An 18,930-nucleotide genomic window follows, 5' to 3' on the forward strand; every position below is an offset into this window, starting at 1 on the left:
GGAGCCCCGCCCACTTCCTGCACATGCCCGCCTAAGTTCCTGCCTCGGGGAGGTAACAGCATAACTGTCCGACTCGTCGCTCCCAAAGAGATGGCTGGAACAATTAGTTCCGCTTTCCCAGCTAGTCGAATCACCGGTGCACCTCCGGAATCCGAGGTTCGCATTGCTCTCGGACAGAGTTCTGCCTCCCCAGTACTCCCAAACTCCCAGTCCTGTGCACCAATGAGGTCCAACTCTGAGGCTTCTTTCCTGAGAAAAAAATTTGGAAGTCCGTGACTGTTTCCTGGAGGAGCTGAGAAGAGGACGCTCACTTCCGGCGTAGGGAGGCTTTCTGACCCGGAATGGAGGAGGCGGAGGAGCTGCTCTTGGAGGGGAAGAAGGCGCTGCAACTCGGTGAGTGACCTGCGATGTCCGCGACCCTCAACCTTGGCCCAGGTGGATCTGACGCTCTGTGGTCAGCTTTCTCCTCAGTCTCCTCTCCTCCGGATCCCAGGATCCTCCAGTGCCCTCAGAGTCGCTGGGGGCTTCTGAAGAGCCCTTGAGCCTCCTCAAACCTTTCAGGGCCCTCCTTAGAGCCCTCACCTGTCCCTCGGGCTCCGCAGGCCCACCTGCACCTGCAGTTTCCTCCCACACTTTTCCCCACCTCCCACCTTCTTGGGTGGCTCCCTCACTGTCTTCCCTTCTCTCTGCAGCCCGCGAGCCGCGCCTGGGCCTGGACTTAGGATGGAATCCTTCCGGAGAAGGCTGTACGCAGGGCCTCAAAGACGTCCCACCCAAGCCGACCCGAGACATCCTCGCTTTAAAGAGCCTTCCCCGGGGCTTGGCCCTTGGCCCCTCACTCGCCAAGGAACAGCGCTTGGGGGTCTGGTGTGTCGGGGACCCCCTGCAGCCCGGCCTGCTGTGGGGGCCGCTGGAAGAGGAGTCTGCCTCCAAGGAGAAGGGCGAGGGAGTAAAGCCACGGCAGGAGGAGGTATTGAAGGACAGAGCGACTTCTCTCCGCCCTTGAAAATGTAGGGGGAGGTTTGGACATTGCTAGACAGCTTTTCAATTTGAAGAAAGAGAGTATTTCAAGAGATAGGAGATAGTCTTGTCCCTTCTCTTCAGGACTGTCTCCTCTCAGCAGCAGTAAAGAATCGAGGTTTGAAAAGTTGTTGAAAGCTGGAATCATACAGTGTCAGCAGTGAGTGAGGAAGGTCAAGAGCTAAGGTTTTTGGAATTAAGAAAGCATGGGATCAAATTCCAGCTTTGTCACCTAGCTGGTTAAATTACGTGCCGCATTTAATTCATCTGTGAAACAAAGCAGTGGCTCTCTTGGGATTATATGGAGGAGCTGATGAAATAGTGAAGATAAAAGGTTTCACTGCACAATAAGTACCATTTTATTTTATTTATTTTTCTTTTTTCTTAGACAGTCTTGCTTTGTCGCCCAGGCTGGAGTGCAGTGGCACGATCTCGCCTTACTGCAACCTCCACTTCCCAGGTTCAAGTGATTCTCATGCCTCAGCCTCCCGAGTAGCTGGGATTACAGGTGTGCACCACCACACCCAGCTAATTTTTGTATTTTTAGTAGAGACAGGGTTTCACCATGTTGGTGAGGCTGGTCTCAAACTCCTGGCCTCAAGTAATCCGCCTGCCTGGGCCTCCCAAAGTGTTGAGATTACAGGTGTGAGCCCCCGCGCCTGGCCCGATAAATACCATTTTAAAAAGCTGGTGTTCTTTATTACTTTTTCTGTTTAGTACTCACTGGAAGACAGTAATGTGTTCAATTTAGTAATTCTCCATACCCTTGGGAGGGAGGTGAGGAGACAGACTTTTTGGTCCTTACTGAATGAAGAATCAGACAGCACTGTCCTGTTAGAGGAGAACCAGAGGCTTCTAACCTTCCAGGAGTTTCATCTTAAATTTGTCCCAGGAAAGTTTCATCTAGTTTCTTTTTTTATTCCTACCCGACCCCTCGAACACATTTGAGAAGGACTTTTGTTGGCTTATTTCAGAACCTGTCATTAGGCCCATGGGGAGACGTGTGTGCCTGTGAGCAGAGTTCTGGCTGGACTAGGTAAGTCAGAGGAGAGTGTGTCATGAATATTCGTTCCTTTGAGGTTTTCTGTTGTGGTTTGGGATGGATCCCGGTGCTGACTGTCATTCCCTATTCAGTGCTCTTTTGCAGTGAATGTTCCAAAGGCACGGCGTCCTTTAGGACCCAGACTGCTTGGGGACTGGGGCTTTCGGGGAAGACCACTTGAATAGTGAGCATCTCCTAGCTGGCTGTTACTTTGCTTTGCAGCTTGGTACAACGGGGCAGGCTGGAGAGTGAGGGAAATGTGGCCCCAGTGCGGATCAGCGAGAGGCTCCATCTGCAAGTGTACCAGCTGGTGCTGCCAGGCTCTGAACTGCTGCTGTGGCCCCAACCTTCCTCTGAGGGCCCAAGTCTCACCCAGCCTGGGCTGGACAAAGAGGCAGCTGTAGCAGTGGTGACAGAAGTGGAGTCTGCTGTACAGCAGGAAGTGGCCTCCCCTGGGGAGGATGCAGCAGAACCTTGCATAGGTATGTGTCAAATAAATGCTGGTTTCCCAGCAATTTCCCCACCAAAACAACCTGTTGATAAGACAAAGCAGAGTTTATGGCTCATTGCGGTAAGGAAGGACACTATAGAGTCTTAGTAGCTTTTCAAAATCTGTTTTAAGGTGGATCTTTCAACATGGGATAGGAGGGTGGGGCTTGATTAGTATTGAGTAAGGATTATGACTGAATAGCTTAGGGTTGGTACATACAGCAAGGCTAGAATTTTCAGGCAAGGGACAGTCTCAGACTATGAATTGTCATTCATTGCTTTCTGTTGAAGAGCGACGGGTCTGTTCTTTGGACTAACAATATAGATATTTGCAACTTTTACCTTCCTAAGAGCTTCCTGGAATAGTAAGGAAGAGAGTAAGCTTTGTATGTACAGGGTTTCCAGCCTCCCATGTTTCTTCTCTCTGGTGTGGGGGTTCTTTTATATTACAGATGAGCTAAGGTGGGAAGGGGTTTTTTTGTTTTGTTTTGTTTTGTTGTTGTTGTTGTTGTTGTTGTTGTTGTTGTTGTTTTGAGATGGAGTCTCACTCTGTCGCCCAGGCTGGAGTGCAATGGCGTGGTCTCAGCTCGCTGCAACCTCTGCCTCCCAGGTTCAGGTGATTCTCCTGCCTCAGCCTCAGCTAATTTTTTTGCATTTTTAGTAGAGATGGGGTTTCACCATGTCAGCCAGGCTGGTCTCGAACTCCTGGCCTCAAGTGATCTGCCTGTCTCGGCCTCCCAAGATGCTAGGCTTACAGGTGTGAGCCACCGTGCCCGGCTGGAAGGGGTCTTGAATCACATCCTAAATATGTGTCTCCAGGGGCGAACAAGGGGATTCTTCATCTGGGATGGCCTTATTCTAGTGATTATCCAGATGGCTGGGACCCCATGGCTCTCAGGAGTGCTTCTCCAAAAGGCGCTTAAGGCTGGACAGGAAGATAAATGGAGTGTGCACCCCATGCTCCAGGGAAGAGATTGGTATCATTGCTCCCTCTAAGGCTCAGGGGCTGGGTGGGAGAAAACATCTGATCCTGTAATTCCCTGGTAACACCATCTGCATTGAAGCTCCCTAACCCCAGTACCCCATCCTTGCCTTGCAGATCCTGGTTCCCAGTCACCCTCTGGCATCCAGGCAGAGAATATGGTGAGCCCTGGACTTAAGTTCCCAACCCAGGACCGACTTTCCAAGGATAGCCAGCCACTTGGCCCATTGCTTCAGGATGGCGACGTGGATGAGGAATACCCGGCCCAGGCACAGATGCCACCTGAACTTCAGAGCAATTCAGCTACCCAGCAGGACCCAGATGGCAGTGGAGCCAGTTTCTCATCTTCTGCCAGGGGCACCCAGCCGCATGGCTACCTGGCCAAGAAGTTACACAGCCCCAGTGATCAGTGCCCACCCAGAGCAAAGACCCCAGAGCCTGGAGCCCAGCAGCCTGGCTTCCCTACACTCTCTCGGAGCCCTCCTGGCCCAGCAGGAAGCTCCCCAAAGCAGGGGCGACGGTACCGGTGTGGAGAGTGTGGCAAGGCATTCCTACAGCTGTGCCACCTAAAGAAGCACGCATTTGTGCACACGGGCCACAAGCCCTTTCTTTGCACTGAGTGTGGCAAGAGCTATAGCTCAGAGGAGAGCTTCAAAGCCCATATGCTGGGCCACCGTGGGGTGCGGCCCTTCCCCTGTCCACAATGCGACAAGGCCTATGGCACCCAGCGAGACCTCAAAGAGCACCAGGTGGTACATTCAGGTGCCCGGCCCTTTGCTTGTGACCAGTGTGGCAAGGCCTTTGCCCGCCGGCCCTCCCTGCGGCTGCATCGCAAGACCCACCAGGTGCCAGCTGCCCCTGCCCCTTGCCCATGCCCTGTGTGTGGGCGGCCCCTGGCCAACCAGGGCTCCCTGCGGAACCATATGAGGCTCCATACAGGAGAAAAGCCTTTCCTGTGCCCGCACTGTGGCCGGGCGTTTCGTCAGCGGGGCAACCTGCGTGGGCATTTGCGGCTCCACACCGGGGAGCGTCCTTACCGCTGCCCACACTGTGCCGATGCCTTCCCCCAGCTGCCTGAACTGCGGCGCCATCTCATCTCACACACCGGGGAGGCCCACTTGTGCCCGGTGTGTGGCAAGGCCCTCCGAGACCCACACACGCTCCGAGCTCACGAGCGCCTGCACTCCGGAGAGAGGCCCTTTCCCTGTCCCCAATGTGGCCGTGCTTACACGCTGGCCACCAAGCTGCGGCGCCACCTCAAATCTCACTTGGAGGACAAGCCCTACCGCTGCCCCACCTGTGGCATGGGCTACACCCTCCCGCAGAGCCTCAGGCGGCACCAGCTCAGTCACCGGCCTGAGGCACCCTGCAGCCCACCCTCTGTGCCTTCTGCTGCTTCTGAGCCCACCGTGGTGCTCCTGCAGGCTGAGCCACAACTGCTGGACACACACAGAGAGGAGGAAGTCTCCCCCGCCAGGGATATTGTTGAGGTCACCATTTCAGAAAGCCAGGAGAAGTGCTTTGTGGTGCCAGAGGAGCCGGATGCCTCCCCCAGCCTGGTGCTAATCCATAAGGACATGGGCCTCGGCGCCTGGGCAGAGGTGGTGGAGGTGGAGATGGGCACCTGACAGCTTTGCCTTTTGCTGACACAGCTCCATAAAGACTCGTGCTTTCTCACTGCTGCGTGTCTGCATCTTCTTTCTTGGGGTTGCCTAGTAGGGATTAGAGTCTACTATGACAGACACATCAAGGACTTCCCTTCCTGCTTAAGAACTACCAAATCGTGTTCCAAGCATACTAGGTCAAACCTCTTCTGAAGTAGAGATGTTTGAATTGACATCCGGTAGAGCTTGTTGTTCTGCCTCCTTCCCTAGGAACGCCACAGGGTGCTTATTGTTTAAGCGCTGCTGAAGGGACCCAGTGAGGCAGTGGTCGTTGGCAGCGCTACTGCTGACTGGGTGCTTAGCACCAGGATGGTCACACCCATGGAGCTCCTTGAGGGACAGGCGCTTCAATTTGGAAGCAAATCGAATGGCTTTTAAGACTGGACACCAGGCCGGGCGCAGTGGCTCACGCCTGTAATCCCAGCACTTTGGGAGGCCGAGACGGGCGGATCATGAGGTCAGGGGATCGAGACCATCCTGGCTAACACGGTGAAAGCCCGTCTCTACTAAAAATACAAAAAAAGTAGCCACGCGTGATGGCGAGCGCCTGTGGTCCCAACTACTCAGGAGGCTGAGGCAGGAGAATGGCATGACCCTGGGAGGCGGAGCTTGCAGTGAGCCGAGATCGCGCCACTGCACTCCAGCCTGTGCGACGGAGCAAGACTCTGTCTCAAAAAAAAAAAAAACAGACTGAACACCTTGGGAGGTGGCTAGGGCCAGATCTGTGCCCCTCTGTGTGCCTGGTCTAAAGGCAGCCCTGTTCAGGGAAGGACATGTGTTTTGCATTTACTGTGACCTGCACTGTGCTAGGCACTGGGACACAGCTATGAACGTAACAGAGGCAGTACCCTTTACTGATCCATGCATGCTGGGGGCAGGGAGGCAGAAATCATTGGATGAAAGTTTAAAGGGGCATAGCTGGGTACTGTGAACTTGTTTAATGGGGCAATTTAATGTGGTCTGGGGTGCCAGGGAAGATGTCCCCAAGAATAATAACATTCAGCCCTTACTGTGGGCTAGTGCTTTATATAATCCTCATAACAACCCTGTGAGGTAGGAGTAGTGTTTTTTTCCTACAGATCAGGAAATTGAAGAGCAAAGAGCTTTAAGTATCCTGCCCAAGGTCACAGTGCTACAAGTGGGTTGAGATCCCAGCCCACAAAACCTCACGCTGGAGTCAGGCTCTTCACTGCTGCACTCTCCTGCCCCGTGTTTCAGCTGTGGCTCGATGGATGTGGAGGTGGGAGGGGAGGTGGTGAAAGACTGGTAGGTCTGAGCTACTGGGACCAACATGGATGGGCGGGGGAAAGGTGGAGAGGGAGGAGGGCCAGATCACATAGGACCATGGCTCAGGAGTTTGGACTTTATTTTCAGGATGTCGAGGAGCACTTTGAAGGGTTTTGAACAGGGGAATAACAGGATCAAAACTGTGTTTGAAAAGACAACTAGGAAATGGATTGGAAAGCAAAATGAAGTTGTGGCAAAGTCAATTAGGAGTCTGCGGGGTGCCTGGGAATGGGGTGGTAGCTGTGGAAATGCAGAGAAATGGAATCATCCACCCAGCTTATATTTACTGAGTGCTTCCTGAATGCAAGTTGTTAGGGATGTAGCAGTAACTGTGTTCACATTAGCTCACCTAGCATGGAAAATGACAAATGCATGTCAGATGGTGGTAAAAGTGTTAAGCGTATTAAGAGTAATGCAGGGTGGCCGGGCACGGTGGCTCATGCCTGTAATCCCAGCACTCTGGAAGGCCAAAGTGGGAGGATCACTTGAGCCCAGGAGTTCGAGACCATCCTGGGCAACATAGCTGGGAGTGGTGACATGCACTTGTGGTCCCAGCTACTCAGGAAGCTCATGGAGGAGGATTGCCTGAGCCCAGGAGGTCGAGGCTACAGTGAGCTGTGATCAAGCCACCGCACTGGAGCTGGGGTGACAAAGATTGGGAATGGGATTTACAGAAGGTGGTCATCAAAGGCCTCTAAGAGAAAGGCTTAAGCAGAGGCCTGAATAATGGAGAAGAGGATGTCGGGGAGGAGCTGGATTCTGAGCAGGGCACAGTGAGGACAAGCCAAGTGTAGACAGCAGGAGCAGGGAGACCAAGACAGAGCGTGGAAGGAGATGAGGTCAGAGAGGTGCCATGCATGCAGGCTGGGGTTAGGGCTGTGGGTGGGTGGCTATGTGCTCCAGGAGGCACAGGTGACACAATTCAAAGACAGTGGAAAAGAGGGAGGTCTAACTCAAGGTTTCTTTTTTTTTGTTTTATTAATTTTATTTTGAGATGGAGTTTTCCTCTGTCTCCCAGGCTGGAGTGAAGTGGTGTGATCTCAGCTCACTGCAATCTCCGTCCCCCAGGCTCAAGCGATTCTCCTGCCTCAGCTTCCTGAGTAGCTGGGATTATAGGTGCCTGCCACCAGGCCCCCCAGCTAATTTTTGTATTTTTCATTGAGACAGAGTTTCACCATGCTGGCCAGGCTGGTCTCAAACTCCTAACCTCAGGTGATCCACCCACCTCGGCCTCCCACAGTACTAGGATTACAGGTGTGAACCACAGCACCTAGCCTCAAGGTTTCTAAAGTAAGTAAGTAGGTAACGGTGGGACCCAGGACAATTATGATTTGGGTTTGGGATGAGTTCAAACTCAGAACTCATCCCAAAGGGGGTCAACAAAGGGGGTCTTGGGATGTAAATGAAACCTCACATGTAGCAGCCCTCAGAGAGAATGGATGATAAATGTTTCTGTCAGACTTTTAAAGGTGTCAGTCTTGGCCGGGCGCGGTGGCTCACACCTGTAATTCCAGCACTTTGGGAGGCCAAGGCAGGAGGATTGCTTGAACTCAGGAGTTGCAGACCAGCCTGGCCAACATAGTGAAACCCTGGCTCTATTAAAAATACAAAAATTAGCTGGCTGTGTTGGTACATGCCTGTAATCCCAGCTACTCGGGAGGCTGAGGCACAAGAATCACTTGAACCCGGGGAAGTGGAGGCTGTAGTGAGCCAAGATCGTACCATTGCACTCCAGCCTGGGCAACAGAGTGAGACTTTTTCTCAAAAAAAAAAAAAAAAGGCTGGGCATGGTGGCTCACGCCTGTAATCCCAGCACTTTGGGAGGCCAAGGTGGGCAGATCACGAATTCAGGAGATCAAGACCATCCTGGCTAACTCGGTGAAACCCTGTCTTTACTAAAAATACAAAAAATTAGCCGGGCGTGGTGGTGGGTGCCTGTAGTCCCAGCTACTTGGGAGGCTGAGGCAGGAGAATGGCGTGAACCCCAGAGGTGGAGCTTGCAGTGAGCCAAAATTGCACCACTGCACTCCAGCCTCGGTGACAGTGAGGAGAAAAAAAAAATTTCCATCTTAAAGGTGTCAGACTCAGACTCTCAGTTAATCTTTTCTAGATCTGGACAAGGGAGGGCTCAGAGAAAGCCTGGCTGCATCCATGCAGTGTTTTTTTGTTTGTTTGTTTTTGGTTTTTTTTTTGAGATGGAGTCTCTCTCTGTCACCCAGGCTGGAATGCAGTGGTGCGATCTCAGCTCACTGCAAGCTCTGCCTCCCAGGTTCGCGCCATTCTCCTGCCTCAGCCTCTCGAGCAGCCGGGACTACAGGCACCCGCCGCCACGCCCAGCTAATTTTTTGCATTTTTAGTAGAGACAGGGTATCACCATGTTGGCCAGGATGTTCTTCAACTCCTGATCTCAGGTGATCCGCCCTCCTCAGCCTCCTAAAGTGCTGGGATTACCATGCCTGGCTCTCTTCAGTTTTCTCTGCAGATGACAATCTCCCCCACACAAGACAGTTTTTCAGCTATTCTTGTATTTCCAGCCCTTCTGAATAGCCATCTTGAAATATATCAAAGAAGTATATTTTGGGGTGAAATATTTTAGTTTCCTTCAATACAGAGAGCAGGGAGGAAGACCAAGGCCAGGATGGTCAAGCGCTTCAGGTTCAGTGACAGGAGGTAGGCTTATCAAGGGACACAAAAAATCACCCAACGAAAGAGAAAAACCTACAAAGTGCATGCCATTGAAGCTGATGGAAAAGTTTCAACAAGGGGGATGTGGTTAGCAATGTCCATTGCTATTGGGAGAGTTGAAGTTTGTGGAAGTTACTGGCAAGCTGAGGGAGAGCCGGAGGAAGCCAGATGGGATTGCCTTGAGGGGCGGGAGGCAAGAGAGATGGAAAAAATAGACTTGCTTGTTTTATGCCTCTACTGTCCTGCAAAATAGGAATTGTGGTCCCTGTCTTACAGATAAAGAAACTAAGGCAGAAGGTCCTGGTGGCTCATGCCTATAATCCCAGCACTTTGGGAGGCTGAGGCAGGCAGATCACCTGAGGTCGGGAGTTCAAGACCAGCCTGACCAACATAGAGAAACCCTGTCTCTACTCAAAATACAAAAATTAGCCGGGCGTGGTGGCGCATGCCTGAAATCCCAGCTACTTGGAAGGCTGAGGCAGGAGAATCGCTTGAACCCGGGGGGCAGAGGTTGTGGCGAGGCAAGATCACGCCACTGCACTCCAGCCTGCGCCAAAAGAGCAAAATTCCGTCTCAAAAAAAAAAAAAAAAGAAACTGAGGCTCAGAGAGGATGACAAGATCACACCATCAGTAAGAGGCAAAGCCAGGATTCTTCTTCTTTTTTTTTTTTTTTTTTGAGACAGAATCTCACTCTGTCACCCAGCCTGAACTGCAGTGTTGCGGTCTCTGCTAACTCTACTCCGCTAACTTTACCTCCTCTTCCCGGGTTCAAGCGATTCTCCTGCCTCAGCCTCCCAAGTAGCTGGGATTAAAGGTGTGTGCCAACATGCCCGGCTAATTTTTGTAGTTTTAGTAAAGATGGAGTTTTGCCATATTGGCCAGGCTGGTCTCAAACCCCTGACCTCAAGTGATCCACCTGCCTCAGCCTCCCAAAGTGCTGGGATTACAGGCGTGAGCCACCGTGCCCGGCCAAAAGCCAGGATTCTAATGTGGGTGGTTTTCTGGCTTCCCAGCACTTGACCACGATGTCACCGGCAGCCCCGTGCCTCCTGGTTTGCCACTGACATTAACCCAGTTGCCTGCCCAATCTGAAAAACTTGGCAAAGCATAAACCTAAAATTGTCCAAGGGGCGGGAGGACAGCAGGAAATCGTGGTGATCTGTGAAGAGAAAGGCCACACTGTCCAAAGCCTGAGAAACAGCTGCTAAGATTAGTTTTGAGTCAGCCTACCCTGTGACTTGGAACCTGCTCAACTTCTTTTCCAGCTCCTGACTCAGGCAGGCCCACTTCAACTCAGGGGACTGCTCAGCAGTGTCTGCCTAGCGTTTTAGGCATCCTGGGGACACGCTCCTTGCTTGACATTGAACTGTGCAGGACGTGGGGATGCTTTGGGCTGTCCGGGAGGCCTGTTGACACCCCACAGCATCCCCAGGCCAACAGCTGAGATGCCCACACTCCCTTTCCACATTCCCCACACAGATTGGAGAATTTTTCCTCCATTAAAGCCGTCCCTGGTACATGGTACATGGAGCAGGGTCGGAGCAGGGTCAGGACAGAGCCAACGGATTGGAAGGCAGGTGATTTGGGAGTCTCTGCTCTGGCAACACGCATGGCTCAAGTGAGAATGGGTGTTACACAGCATCTCCCAAGATCCTCATGTTACAGTTACCCATGAGAAAACAGAGGCCGCAACACAAGTCACTTGCCAGGGTCAGAAGACCAGTCAGTAGCAGAACCAGGACAGAATTCCAGCCTTCTGATTCCTAATTTAGTGCTCTTCCAGCTCAAATAAAAGGCAGACCATTCTTGGAAAGACTAATCACTGGAATATTTTTTTTCACTGAGAAAATATTTTCAGAATTTCAAGGCTACAGTGAGCTGTGATTATACCACTGCATTCTAGCCTGGGCAGCACAGCAAGACCCTGTCTGAAAAAAAAAAATATATATATATATATATGTATATATATTTTTTTTATTTTATTTTTTTCCCTCTGATTTCAATATAATTTTCATTTTATTTATTTTTTGAGATGGATTTTTTGTTTGAGATGGAGTCTTGCTCTATCACCCAGGCTAAAGTGCGGTGGCACTGCCTCAGTTCACTGCAACCTCTGCCTCCTGGGTTCAAGCAATTCTCCTGCCTCAGCCTCCTGAGTAGCTGAGATTACAGGTACCTGCCACCACGCCCGGCTAATTTTTGTATTTTTAGTAGAGACGAGGTTTTACCATGTTGACCAGCCTGGTCTCGAACTCCTGACCTCAGGTGATCCACCCACCTTGGCCTCCCAAAGTGCTGGGATTACAGGGGTGAGCCACCATGCCCAGAGTGTTTTTTGTGTGCTTAGTAGACACAGGGTTTCACCATGGTTGGCCAGGCTGGTTTTGAACTTCTGTCCTCAAGTGATCCACTCACCTCAGCCTCCCAAAGTGTTAGGATTACAGGCATGAGCCACCATGCCTAGTCTATTTATTTATTTATTATTATTTTTGAGACCGCCTCACTCTGTCACCCAGGATGGAGTGCAGTGGCGTGATCTTGGCTCACTGCAACCTCTGCCTCCCGGGTTCAAGGGATTCTCGTGCCCCAGCCTCCCAAGTAGCTGTGACTACAGGCATGCGCCACCATGCCCAGCTAATTTTTTGTATTTTAGTAGAGACGGGGTTTCACCATGTTGCCCAGGATGGTCTTGAACTCCTGAGCTCAGGTGATCTGCCCACCTTGGCCTCCCAAAGTGCTGGGATTATAGGCGTGAGCCACTGCGCCTGACCACATATAATTTTTATTAATTATAATGTTGAAAGTCCCTTTATTCCACACCTCTCCTCTCATTCACTCCTGATAGGTCATTTTTAATGATTTGGTGTATATACTGAATTTGGATGTTTCTTGCTACAGGGCAAAGACGCTAATAAGATTTTGCTGGAGCCTTTTCACAGATGCAAGTCAATCCAGGCAGTGTCTATAGCTGCTGAACCCAAAATCAGAAAGCGAGGGCTATCAAAGCTCTTCTGTCCTGATTTGCAACTTTAGTAGTGCAAGAAAAAAAATCTTAGAATAAAAAATGGGTACCGTTCAGAGACCCTTAGAGATTGCAAGGCATCACAGATGACAAAGAGCTCCATCTCTAGACGTGTTCAGGAGTGGGTTGGGGCTTTGACCTTGACTAGCTGCATCAACTTGGACAAGTCACTTCGCTTCCCTGTGCCTCAGTTTCCTCATCCATAAAATGGGGATAAGTATAGTACCTACCTCGTAAGTCCTGCCTACCTGGCACATGGTGAGCAATTACTAAATTGTAGGCCTAGTCCCTGTAATCCCAGCACTTTTGGAGAACAAGGTAGGGGAATCGCTTGAAGCCAGGAGTTCCAGACCAGCCTGGCCAACATAGTGAGACTGTGTTTCTATAAAATAAAAAAAAAAAAAATAGCCAAGCTTGGTGGTGCAGGCCTGTAGTCCCGGCTACTTGGGAGTCTGAGTCAGGAGGATTGCTTGAGCCCAAGAGTTCAAGGTTGTAGTAAGCTATGATTGCACCACTGCACTCCAGCCTGGCGACAGAGCATGACCCTGTCTCTAAAAATATAAAATTAGGCCAGGCACAGTGGTTCATGCCTGTAATTCCAACATTTTGGGAGGCCAAGGCAGGTGGATCACTGTGAGCTCAGCAGTTCGAGACCAGCCTGGGCAACAAGGCAAAATCCTGTCTCTACTAAAATTACAAAAATTAGCCAGGAGAGGTGGTACACGCCTGTAATCCCAGTTACTGGGGAAGCTGAAGCAGGAGAATTGCTTGAACCCGGGAGGTGAAGGTTGCAGTGAGCCAAGATCGTGCCATTGCACTGCAGCCTAGGAGACAGAGCGAGACGCGATCTCAATAAATAAATAAATTAATTAATTAATAAAAAAATAAGTTGGGCATGGTGGCACCTGCCTGTAGTCCAAGCTACTCAGGAGGCTGAGGTGGGAGGATCACTTGAGCCAGGAGTTCTAGGCTGCAGTGAGCTATTATCGCGCCACCATACTCCAGCCTGCTGTATGTACTCCAGCCTGGGCAACAGAGTGACACCCTGTCTCAAAGTAAAGTAAAATAAAAATTAAAAAACAAATTACTAAATTGTACTTAACAGTATTGTCATCAGTCTTCCTAAATAGGAAGACAGGCAAAATTAAGGGACTTAACATGTGTCCTTAGGTATAGTTGTTTGGGGCAGGCCAGCATCACCCACACAATAGTTCTGTACTGTAGGTGCGTGTTCTCTGGGTCAACTTTATGGCCCAGTGAGGCCGTACTCTACCAGAATGTCAGGGGACAAGGGTTGTGAGAGGCAAAAGTGCTGGTCTGGGCCGGGCGCGGTGGCTCACGCCTGTAATCCCAGCACTTTGGGAGGCCGAGGCGGGCGGATCACGAGGTCAGGAGATCGAGACCATCCTGGCTAACACAGTGAAACCCCGTCTCTACTAAAAATACAAAAAATTAGCCGGGCATGGTAGCGGGCGCCTGTAGTCCCAGCTACTCGGGAGGCTGAGGCAGGAGAATGGCGTGAACCCGGGAGGCGGAGCTTGCAGTGAGCCGAGATCGCGCCACTGCACTCCAGCCTGGGCGACAGAGCGAGACTCCGTCTCAAAAAAAAAAAAAAAAAAAAAAAGTGCTGGTCTGAAGCGGGAGTCTGGGTTTCCATCCTAGCTCTACCACCAATTCTGTATGACCGTGCCCCCTCCATTTCCTCCATGACCACATAAGAGACATGGGGCAGTTGGATGAAATCAATGATTCCCAGTCTTGGCTCCGTCATGGAACCATGATTTTTAAAGATTTTTACTAAATAGAAATTGACTTATACTTTTCCAAGCTGGAGTGTGGTGGCATGATTTCAGCTCACTGCAACCTCCGCCTCCCGGGTTCAAGTGATTCTCCTGCCTCAGCCTCCTGAGTAGCTGGGATTATAGGTGCTCACCAGGCCCGGCTAATTTTTTTGTATTTTTAGTAGAGACAGAATTTCACCATGTTGGCCAGGCTGATTTCAAACTCCTGACCTCAAGTGATCTGCTCACCTCAGCCTCCCAAAGTGCTGGGATTACAGGCGTGAGTCACTATGCCCAGCCGCTTACTCACATTTTCTAGTCAAAATAGAAAACTGCTTAAGTCACTGTCTGCAGAAGAGCAAAAAAAAAAAAAAAAGAAATAAAAAATTGAAAACTGCTGATCAGATTGAGAAAAACATAAGATTATTCACCACCTAAAGAGAAAAAATTTCAGTCGAAAGGGAAAAAAATTCATTTTTGTCTTAATAAGGCAAATTCACAATTTTTGAGGTTTTAACAAAATATATGCAGAAAGACAAGGCCACCCCGTAGAACGTGCACACAGCCCTAGGCTTGGAAATGGCTGGATTTAATAATATCTGGTCTTTCTTTGAGCCCTGAAATTCTCTAACACTATGTCTTGGAACATAATTTTACTGTTTTCAGTGGTTATAGAGATTTGCTTTACAATTTAGCATTGGTCTTTACCCATGATTTTGTTTGATGCCAACTTGTTGGGCAGGAATGCACCCCCTGCCCCCCGCTTTGTTATGGCCTTGCTCCTATAGGGCAAGAATATCTGCTTTAAGGCCGGGCGTGGTGGCTCAGGCCTGTAATCCCAGCACTTTGAGGGGCCAAGGTGGGCAGATCACCTGAGGTCAGGAGTTTGAGACCAGCCTGGCCAGTATGGTGAAATCCTGTCTCTACTAAAAATAACAAAAATTAGCTGGGTGTGGTGGCACACACCTGTAATCCCAGCTATTTGGGAGGCCGAAACAGGAGAACCACTTGAACCCAGGAGGCGGAGGTTGCGGTGAGCCGAGATTATGCCACTGCACTCCAGCCTGGGAAACAGAGCAAGATTCCGTCTCACACACAAAAAATATATGTATGTCTGCTTTAAGTATGCAGGTGCGTGTTTGTGCTGAAAGGCAGGAATGCCAAACTTGGCTGCATGGTACCAACTAGGGACCTCAGAGTTCCAAGGAGAACAAACAGTTGGTTCCTGGAGGCTGGGGGCTCGTATCAGACCCTGAAGACTAAGCATGTGCTGGGTCCATTGTGGTCCTGCACCCATGGTAGTGCACTAAACACCTAACCTATATTTAAGTGTTTTTGTTTGTCCAAAAAATGTCTTTTTTTTTTGGGAGTCAAGAGTCTTGCTCTGTTGCCCAGGCTGGAGTGCAGTGACACGATCTCAGCTCACTGCAGCCTCCGCCTCCCGGGTTCAAGCTATTCTTCTGTCTCAGCCTCCCAAATAGCTGAGACTATAGGCACGCACATCCATGCCCAGCTAATTTTTTTATTTTTAGTAGAGACGAGGTGTCTCCATGGTGGCCAGGTTGGTCTTGAACTCCTGTCCTCAAGTGATCCACCTGCCTCGGCCTCCCAAAGTGGTGGGATTGCAGGCATGAGCCACCGCGCCCGGCCTGCCTTGTCCCTTCTTAAAATGAGTTGTCCATTTGTAAGCTGCTGATTTCTTTGGGACATTGTCTCCGTAAACTTTTCATAAAGCATCAGTGATTTCACCATTCTTCCACCCAAGCTTCACCGTAAATTTGTTGTTTGTTCTTGCTTCAATTTCAGCAGAATTCATTTAGCTCTGATAAGGGCTCGCTTCAAACTGATGTCTTATCCTTCTTAGTGCCTCAAACTACATCCTGTTCATTCATGTTATAGCAAGTTAGTGTGAGTTTATTTTGGTGCACAAAAATTTTTTTAAATCCATGCAGTCTTTTTTCATAATACGCATTTTCCATGAACTTTTCGAAGACCCCTTGTAGATGTCTGTTGTTTAAACCACCCAGTTTACAGTAATTTTTTTTTTTTTTTGAGATGAAGTCTTGCTCTGTCGCCCAGGCTGGAGTGCATTGGCACACTCTCGGCTCACTGCAACCTCTGCCTCCTGGGTTCAAGCAATTTTTCTGTCTCAGTCTCCCGAGTAGCTGGGATTACAGGTGTGTGCCACCATGCCTAGCTAATTTATGTGTTTTTAGTAGAGATGGGGTTTCACTATGTTGGCCAGGCTGGTCTCGAACTCCTGACCTTGTGATCGGCCCGCCTCGGCCTCCCAAAGTATTGGGATTACAGGCGTGAGCCACTGCACCTGGCCTACAGTAATTTTATAGCAGCCCAGGCTAAGATAGCCATTTCTGGGTATAAGAATGTCATATACTGAACAGGCCTGCAACTGTGAGTAAAAGTCTGCAAAGAGGCCAGGCAGTGGCTCATACCTGTAATCCCAGCACTTTGGGGGGCCGAGGCAGGTGGATCACCTGAGGTCAGCAGTTCGAGACCAGCCTAACATGGTGAAACCCCATCTCTACTAAAAATACAAAATTAGCTGGGCGTGGTGGTGCATGCTTGTAATCCCTAGCATGCACTTGGGAGCTACTTGGGAGGCTGAGGCAGGAGAATCACTTGTACTCAGGAGGCCGAGGTTGCAGTGAGCTGAGATCACGCCACTGCACTCCTTTCTGGGTGACAGAGTGAGACTCCATCTCAAAAAAACAAAACAAAACAAAACAAAAACAAAAAAACCCAACAGGTAGGTAGCAGTGGCTCACGCCTGTAATCCCCACTTTGGGAGGCTAAAGTGGGCAGATCACCTGAGGTCAGGAGTTCACGTCCAGCCTGGGCAACATGGTGAAACTCTGTCTCTACAAAAATACAAAAATTAGCCAGGCATGATGGCGGGTGCCTGTAGTTCCAGCTATTCGGGAGGCTGAGGCAGGAGAATCGCTTGAACCTAGGAGGTAGAGGTTGCAGTGAGCCGAGATCACGCTATTGCACTCCAGCCTCCATCTCAAAAACAAAACAACAAAAACCCAAAATATATATTATAATTTTATTTTATTTATTCAATTTTATTTTATTTTATTTTTCTAGGAACAGGTCTCATTCAGGCCAGGCATGGTGGCTCACGCCTGTAATCCCAGCACTTGGGAGGCCGAGGTGGAGGTGGGCAGATCACCTGAGGTCAGGAGTTCGAGACCATCCTGGTCAATGTGGCGAAACCCCATCTCTACTAAAAATACAAAAATTAGCCAGGTGTGGTGGCACACGCCTGTAATTCCAGCTACTTGGGATACTGAGTCAGGAGAATCACTTGAACAGGGAGATGGAAATTGCAGTGAGCCGAGATTGTTCCACTGCACTCCAGCCTGGGTGACAGGGCGAGACTCCATCTCAAAAAAAAAAAAAAAAAAAAAGAAAGAAAGAAACAGGATCTTACTCTGTTACCCAGGCTGGAGTACAGTGGTGCAATCATAGCTCACTGCAGCCTGGAACTCCTGGGCTCAAGTGATCCTCCTGCCTCAGCCTCCTCAGTAGCTCAGACTGCAGGCATGCACCACCATTCCCAGCTAATTTTTAATTTTTTTTTGGTAGAGATGAGGGTCTTGCTATGTTGCCCAGGCTGGTCTCAAACTCCTGGCCTCAAGCGATCCTGCCATGTCGGCCTCCCAAAGTGTTGGGATTACAAGTGTGAGCCACTATGCCTGGCCTAAAAAAATATATATGAAAATATATAAGAAATGGGCCTCCCAGGAATTAAAGTGTTTGCGGGAGTCCTGGTCCCCAGTTTTTCTGCCAACACTCCCTGTTCCCACACATGACCTGGTCCAGACCCCAAACAGCCAGGCCCAAAGGACAGGTGAGGCGAGGCGAGAACTTGTGCCTCCCCGTGTTCCTGCTCTTTGTCCCTCTGTTCTACTTAGACTAATATTTGCCTTGGGTACTGCAAACAGGAAATGGGGGAGGGACAGGAGTAGGGCGGAGGGTAGGGTAGGACCAGAAGCCTCTCTAGGCCTGGCATGGGGCAGGCAGCCAGGGAGAAGGAGGGCCCCTCAGTGGAGACCCAGGGATTTCAGTAGCCCCTGTTCCGGGACAGGCGCAGGTCCTGGGAGGTGACAGAAGATAGACTAAAGGCCCAAGAGTCCCTGGACCTGACTCCTCCCAGGCAGCTGCCACACACAAACACACCTCCAGGCACCCTGGACAGGAAGGAGGAGAAATGGGCCCCTCCTCCAGTGGCTGAGAAGCTGGGGCAAATGTTGGCTGTTCCTATCCCTGGTGCATCCCATGGCGAGGGGCAACTTCCAACAGGCCACACCTTTTATCTTTGTCTCTATTTTTGATATCTGTGTATTATGATTATACAAACCCCCACATTGGCCTATATGTGCAGATCTGATTAAGAACTTACGATATTCCATGGACATTCCATTCCTAATCTCCTTTAGTCCTCACAACAAAGTATTATTCCCATTGTATAGATGAGGAAACTGAGGCACACAGAGATGACAAGCAACCACCGCTGTATGTTAGGATTCGAAGGAGCTCCAGGAAAGTCTCATAGCCCCACTGGCCAGAATGGGCTAAATCTCAGAGGGGGAGGGTGGGAGATGGGGGTGACAGTGACCTTTTTTGTGACTCCTCCTAGACCGTCCATCCCTGCTCCCAGGAGGACCTGTCCTCCCAGATGGTGGAGGTGGACAGGAGGACTATCTACCCACCCGTCCCCACAGCCCTGACCCTCTGACCTCACCCTCTCCGCTGATTTCTTCATGTTAGTTCAACATTAACCCAGAGGGGTCAGGACAGACAATTCCTCAGTGACCCAGGAGCTGACACACTATGGCGCACGTCCGAGGCTTGCAGCTGCCTGGCTGCCTGGCCCTGGCTGCCCTGTGTAGCCTTGTGCACAGCCAGCATGGTAAGGGAGTGCTTGCAGGCT

At 50.3% G+C, this 18,930-nt stretch overlaps 2 protein-coding genes across 2 annotated transcripts in view; both read left to right on the plus strand.

Annotated features, from left to right (window-relative positions):
• The first annotated feature begins 21 nt into the window (after positions 1-21).
• Positions 22-5,210, plus strand: ZNF408 (zinc finger protein 408). The gene is made up of 5 exons (XM_003815202.4): positions 22-393; positions 693-970; positions 1,995-2,056; positions 2,285-2,544; positions 3,651-5,210. Exons 1-5 carry the CDS (start codon positions 342-344, stop codon positions 5,159-5,161), a joined length of 2,163 nt encoding a protein of 720 aa, XP_003815250.4. The 5' UTR covers positions 22-341; the 3' UTR covers positions 5,162-5,210.
• A 1,296-nt stretch (positions 5,211-6,506) lies between these two features.
• F2 (coagulation factor II, thrombin) overlaps positions 6,507-18,930 on the plus strand; it is a 32,828-nt gene continuing 20,404 nt past the window's right edge. The window contains exon 1 of the mRNA XM_003815200.5: positions 6,507-18,909. Coding sequence (XP_003815248.1) covers positions 18,831-18,909 — 79 coding nt within the window. The 5' untranslated portion in view covers positions 6,507-18,830. The remainder of the gene's footprint in view (positions 18,910-18,930) is intronic.

Source organism: Pan paniscus, chromosome 9, assembly GCF_029289425.2.
Source record: "Pan paniscus chromosome 9, NHGRI_mPanPan1-v2.0_pri, whole genome shotgun sequence".
Taxonomy (NCBI): Eukaryota; Metazoa; Chordata; class Mammalia; order Primates; family Hominidae; genus Pan; species Pan paniscus.